Raw genomic sequence first — 6,885 nt, 5'->3', positions numbered from 1 at the left:
GGAGGATTATTAGGTAATGAAGGAGAAGCCAGGTTAGAAACAAGTGGATTTGGGTGGTTGGAAAGTTTCCCATGGAAGGAATGGTATAAACGGAATAAACGGACATTGAGGTCATAATGGATGACTTGATGTGTGATAAAGTAAGGAGCGTTAAGGATTTTACGAAGGATTTTGGATTGTAAGGATTGGATTCGGGAGGAATTTGATGGTTTAGAGGAGCCCCAAAGCTCAACTCCGTAGGTCCAGATAGGCCTTATAATAGTCTTGCCGTAGATCAGTCTTTTGTAATTATTAAAATTTTTAAATAATAAAATTGTATCTGCGCCCCATAGTAGTGGGAAACTGCCATTTTTGTACAAAAACCTCTAAATTGTTTAAATCTACTGTAATTCTCATCAAGTCCTCTTTTGTTAAGGGTGCTCAATTCAAAGGATAGCATTTTTTTTTTTAATTTTGATATTTTAAGGTATAAAAATATAGATCTTAATTTTTCCATCATTAATATATTTTTTTCCTATAAATAAACTGTTATTCTGATTCATAGTAGTTAATTTGATTATTTTTCTCAACTTATTTTGGTAACACCTTCTAAGAAGGCCCCTCACTTTATTCGTCTTAATATGTCAATCAAATTCACTCAAAAGATGCCTTAATTTATCACTAAGGTCATAAAGCTCATTTTTTCTGGTCTGTCAAAAATATGCAAACACGAATTTTTCCGGTATTATGTTGGAAATGCCCGAATAAATTTATAAAAAAGATTTCAAGAAACAAACCTACTTTTTGAAAAACTACAATTTGTACGCTGACTTTCGTTGGTATTGACTTAGCCAAAATATTTTGTGTTGAATAATTTAAAACAAAATAACAACAACCAGTAAAATCTCACTTTTTCCTAATGCCGAAGTAAAGATTAGGTCTACGATTCACAAATATTGTTTGATGGGAGAACCAATTATAGTGAATTCGAGAACCAGACCCATCAACATGATTAGACATATTGCATTTTGGAGTTTTTTTCACACTTTCTACCTTAATTTCTATGAATTAATTTTGTGTCTTAATTTTCTAGGGCACTATTTGTCCGAAGTACAGACGCCTGAGACGCTGAAGATGCCCCTGGAAGAAATGGTGAAGCTGATGACAACAGAACTGACGGAGGGCTGCATCGACGACCCAGAAGTGAAGTGTGGAATCATCGGGGAAGTAGCCAGCTCCTGGCCGATTGATGGTGAGCATTCAGGATGTAAATAATATTATATAACATTAAAGGATTTACAGGAGTCGGTTTCGATGCGTCAATCTGATAGGAGAATCATGTGAATAAAGAAATTGAGGATGGCCGTAGCAGATTCTCTTCTGCAGATTCAGCAGAATGCTGAATAAGCCAAGGCCATTCTTATTGGTTCAAAGCGCCTCCTTCCACCCCCCTCTCCCTTACTGTCCTCTAATCTTCCTTAACAACCAATCGATTCACTTTTATCCTACAATAAAAAAACTTGGAGTCACCTTCGACCAACACCTGGAATAATCACATTTCCCAAATCACACGCAAATCCATAACTGTACTCAAACAATTCCTAAGATTCCATAATTCCATTCCTTAGAATACCCGTCAGCTCATGGTATCCTCTCTCGTCTTCCCCCACTTCGACTGCGGTTCCTAGGTCTATGGACAATAGCTCATGCTCTCTCCAGGACTAGAGTTGAGACTGAAGAGACTCATGAATCACTTTGTAAGATTTATCTTTGGGTTCCCTAGGCGCTCTCAAGTCTCCCGCTGGTATTCCGAGTTGAAGTGGCTCCATCCAACCTCCCGAAGGCAATACCTCCTTGGTGTTTTCATATTCCAAGTTCTTAACATCAAAAAACCTACCTATATCCTTGATCTCCCCACTCTTCGTTCATCCATCCACTCATTAAACACCAGATCCCAACCGAATGATTTATATATGCCCTCCTATAGAACCGCCTTCTTCAGCAAATCCTTCGTCATAAGTGCAACCTCTATCTGAAATTCTCTTCCCATCTCTATAAGCTAGTCCTCATCCATTCTTTCCTTCAAACAACACTTATTCCTCCATTTATTGTATAAACAAACCTACGCATCATTGTAATCAAATAAATAGGCATATATAGACTAACAGTAGTTAAGCCAATATCCCAATGTAATTTCATTTTACTATCAGAAAACTTGTAAATGCTTGTCAGACAAAAATCTTTATGTATGAACCACGTATTTATTCTTAGAGGACATAAGTCCAGAATAAAATTATTTTTTCATTTCATTCTCAGGCTATTCTCATCAACTGTGAGAGTGTTAATGAGAACAATGCCAATAAAGTAAAAAGTATTTAGTAATTTTTGAAACCTGTAAATATCGAACTAAAAATTCAGTGGAACTTCACAGCCTCAATGTATTAGCTCAAGAGGATAAAAACGGCAATTATTTCGATCCAAATTTTTATTATTTCAATGGAAACTATGATTACTAGTCAAAATTGATGAGTCTGCCAGGTATAAGTAGGGGGAATAAAAAATGGCGGCTGTTTCCAAACGTTAAAAAAAAAATAATTTTTCATTCAAAGCCCCTTATAGTTAAAACTACCAAAAACACTGGAAAACCTAAGAGATAATTATTTAATATAGATTAAATTTAATAAAATATGAGGTCTAACATAACTCTTTACGCTCAATAGTTCCCTGGATATAGTTGTTTTTTTAAAGCAATATTTCATAAAAAATGTACTGAAAATACAGTAGTTAGTGAATTTATTTTAAGAAATCTACATCTGAAGAACCGTGAGACGTGTAGATGTCTATTAGCGCTTAAATTAAAGCTAGTTTAATGTACTAAAAGTAGTTTATGACGTTTATCTTGGTAGGAATAGGATTTTAGTATTCCACAATGGTAAAAAATAATAAACAGTTTGTCAACAGAGTAACTAGAAAGTTTATTAATGATCCCATCAATGTTGGACAAATGACATGAAGTTTCAATAGAAATTATTACCATGACATGATGGGTACTGGGCCAATATTCAATTTTTTTTTTCTTTTCGGCTAAATGCCACAAAAAGTTTCCATGAGTTAAAAGCTCAAATGTATTTTATTTACTTTGTTTCATTTCACAGATTTCGAGAGACGCTGTATCGTGGCCACTGCAATGGCCCAGTCGGACCTTAAGTGCCCGGTTACCTTCCACCCCGGAAGGAACAGGGAGGCGCCCTTCGAGATCATGAGGATATACAGCGAGGCGGGAGGCGACCTCAAGAAAGCTGTCATGTCCCATCTTGACAGTAAGTCAACTCGACTTCTTTAATCGATTATTAGATATCGGAGCAACAACCAAAGTCTATTTTTAGAGATCCTAAACTAAAAAAGGATTAAATTATTAAATGATTTCTTGATCGTGTATAAACTTACGTCTAATTACAGCAGTGATAATAAATGAGTATGTTATAAGCTATGACAATAGAACATATAGTCGACGTAATATTACATAAGACTCCATTCTTCTAACTTGTCGAACCATATCTCACTTTTCCCATGTAAAGGAACTCTTAACACGGCAATATCTTGGGCCAATGAGGCATTTTTCCGAAGCATGTGTATATAAAGTAATGCACTCTTTTCCATTCTTAATTTTTTCATTTATATAATTATTAAAATATTTAAATAAACTCCCTGAAACTAACAGGATCAATAATAATATATATTTCTTTTATATTGTTCAAAATCAATATTTTGATGAGAGACACCTATGATTGTAGGAACTCTACCTTCCACTGTGGATCTCATCGACTTCTCCGACCTGGGGTCCTACTGTCAATTCGATTTGTTCGGTACAGAAGTGTCCTTCTACCAACTTTCTCCAGAGACCGACATGCCGTCGGACGGTCAAAGACTGGACAGGATCAAAGTCCTTCTGGAAGCTGGCAAGGTGGAACAGATTTTAGTGTCACACGATATACACACAAGGCACCGACTTGTAAGTATTATTCTTAGTTATGAGAGTGAATTTAAAAGGAATTATTAGTGTAGACGCGATTAATGTGAAAGTAATATACATAGGAATTTTATCGTTAGACATTGCCGATCTGCGCGGAGGGTTGACGGCAGTCAGACATAGCGTAAAAGAATCTGAGAAACAAAATTTTGAAAAATGTCTCAGATCTTGTTTTTCTTTGTGCGGTAGAAATAGAAACGCCATATTTATATAATTAAATACGTATCTATTTATATATACAGATATTTTTGATCTTATATCGATACGTTCGATTTTCTGGTTGAGAGATAATCCATGATAGTATCGACAACTGCCCGCTCTGTAACTCCGAAGAAAAGGAATGTACGATTCACTCTTTGACAACCTATCACAAGTAAAGTCAAATTATAATAAAATATTTTGGGCAAGGGACCTGCTCTCTGCTCAACAACTCAGTTTATTAAAAGGCTCTAATTGGAGAGCTGTTAGCGTCTATGTACTACGGGCTACACTGGAAGGAGCTCAGTTGGTTAGTATTTGAGGGATCAACGCATTACATGTTTATAATATTGCTTTGCTTCTTTAAAAATAATACAATATTACTGTTTTAAATTATTGACTTGTTAAAATCATTGCTTTTAAATCATATAACTTTTTTTTAATGGTGACAAGATTGCTGACCGTGAATAATATATATGTGGAGATGGTTGGAGGTTCGGTCAATGTAGAATACAAATAAGTAAAAACTTATTTATTAGTACCAACGTTTCGGCCTAAATTTCTAGCCTTCATCAGGGCTAAGATCAGAAACAAGATAACAACCAATGAATAAAAGGATATAAATAATGATTAGAAAATAACTAACATTATGGAGACATAAATAGAGTTGACAGGCATGAATGGCTTAAGTATTAGAAGAAGATAGAGGCAGTATAAGAAGAATAATATTAAAATTAAGTAAGAATAAAGAACAAAAAATAAAATAAAGTTTTATAACAATAGCAAACATTAAGTTTTGTTATTTATATGGTTTAGTTAAAAGTTGCACAGAGGCTTCAACAGGCGGATATTTTTCCATTGTCTATGTGTTTCTAATTTTTTTTTTTTATTATTATTTTAAGGCATTAGCTACTTCGGGGTCATTATTGCCTTAATTTTCGAAATTTTTATTAGACTTTATTTCCTATCCGACATTTTAATAGTCCTTATTGTCTTTATTTCCGAATTGAAATGTATAACTATAGAAAACTTGTGGTAAAATTTTATGGTAAAGTTTTGAATGATTCAGGAATTTGAAAAGTTTATCTACACTCTTGTTTCTTATCCTGCAAAATTGAATGGAGATCTGTTGGAGATTCATACAAAGATTTGATGGAGTCGTATACTCGACATTCAGGTAAGATGTGTTTTACGGTAAGTTGCGTTCCACAAGTCTGGCATACAGCTTGAGAATCCCGAGCTATAAGGTAACAAAGAGTCAGGTGCATAAGGCCTATACTAAGGTGCATCAAAATCACCTCCTCTCTGCACACTTGTCTAGTGTATGATATTCAAGGGGAGACATCCATTCTAATATCCCTTAATTTATTATCAGTAATATCTGCCCAAATTTTATGCCATTTCAATTTAATCCTCTGCTTATTGAGGAAAATGAAGTCATCGATAGGCACTCTGAGATGTGGACTTTCTTCAGCTTATTACTTCTGATTATTTAAAGTAGATCCATTTCCCTGCACATAAACACATTTAAAATGTTTAAAAAAAGTTATTCTCTGTTCTTATTATAACTACAATTAATAATTAATGTTATAATGCTTATAATAATATTTACAAATGCTATTTCAGTTGCACTAATACTAAAAACATTGATATCATTTGAACTATTTCAGGTGAAGTACGGAGGACATGGTTATGGACACTTACCAGTCGCAGTGAAGCAGCACATGTTACATAAAGGAATAAGCCAAGACAAAATAAACCAAATAATGATTCGTAATCCTGCAAGGTGGCTAACTGCTTAATGAAAATGATGGTCACAAAAGAAATTCTCCAGTTTATCTATTTAATTATAAACTTATAAAAAATGTTGTCTAAAAAAATGGATAACACGTCCTGATATTAAGTGAGAAAATTTACTATGCCTATTTTTGAATTATGTAAATAATATTACTAAATTTCATTTTTTCAACTAAATGCCTCAAATTCAAAACCAATAGAATAAAGATGGCAAAGCCTGAAGCATTATCAGTGGAGCTTGTACTTTTTCTTTATTATTACTTGGTGTGCCCAAATACCAATGGGGGGACTAACTCATATTTTACAAATTATACAATTTCACTATTTACAATTTTTTATTATTCAACCTTATTTGTAAAATAATATATTATATGGTGATGAAAGCTTTTTTATAGAATAGAACATAAAGAAGGGGAGTACTGTAGCAACGCTATCTATGAACAATCAAAAGAACTAATAACTTCATCGGAGCCCTAACAGAGAGCGCCATCCATGATGTAAATTCAAATATTAAATTATCATTAAAAAATTTTTAAAATTGTCCATTTGTAAAATGGATAGTTGACCGTGGATGACTTGTACGAGGAGAAGATGGTTGGGGGTGCGGTCAAAATATAACACAATTAAGTTGATGTAACTTATCTAATCGTCCCAACGTTTTGGCTAGAGTTTCTAGCCTTCATCAGGGCTAAGAACAAAACAAGATAATAACCAATGAATACCGAAAATAAAAAATAAAATATAAACAAAATGACATAAAGTGAATAATTTTACAGAATGGAATTAATAAAATGAAGTGTTGAGAGAAGTGGATTAAAATGTATACATAGGTAATTGAATAAGTATGTAAAATAACATAATTAAGGAAATAAAATAAAAAT

General features: G+C 33.6%; 1 protein-coding gene across 1 annotated transcript in view; it reads left to right on the top strand.

Annotated features, from left to right (window-relative positions):
• LOC106688420 (phosphotriesterase-related protein) overlaps nucleotides 1–6,240 on the top strand; it is a 21,161-nt gene extending 14,921 nt beyond the window's left edge. Inside the window, exons 4-7 of the mRNA XM_014432862.2 lie at nucleotides 1,073–1,231; nucleotides 3,135–3,299; nucleotides 3,774–3,991; nucleotides 5,878–6,240. Coding sequence (XP_014288348.1) covers nucleotides 1,073–1,231; nucleotides 3,135–3,299; nucleotides 3,774–3,991; nucleotides 5,878–6,009 — 674 coding nt within the window. The 3' untranslated portion in view covers nucleotides 6,010–6,240. The remainder of the gene's footprint in view (nucleotides 1–1,072; nucleotides 1,232–3,134; nucleotides 3,300–3,773; nucleotides 3,992–5,877) is intronic.
• The last annotated feature ends 645 nt before the right edge of the window (nucleotides 6,241–6,885 follow it).

This window comes from Halyomorpha halys, unplaced genomic scaffold (assembly GCF_000696795.3).
Source record: "Halyomorpha halys isolate HHAL.00 unplaced genomic scaffold, Hhal_1.1 Scaffold1126.1, whole genome shotgun sequence".
Classification (NCBI taxonomy): Eukaryota; Metazoa; Arthropoda; class Insecta; order Hemiptera; family Pentatomidae; genus Halyomorpha; species Halyomorpha halys.
Note: the sequence above shows the minus strand (reverse complement) of the source record. Positions and strands in the feature narration are given on the sequence as shown.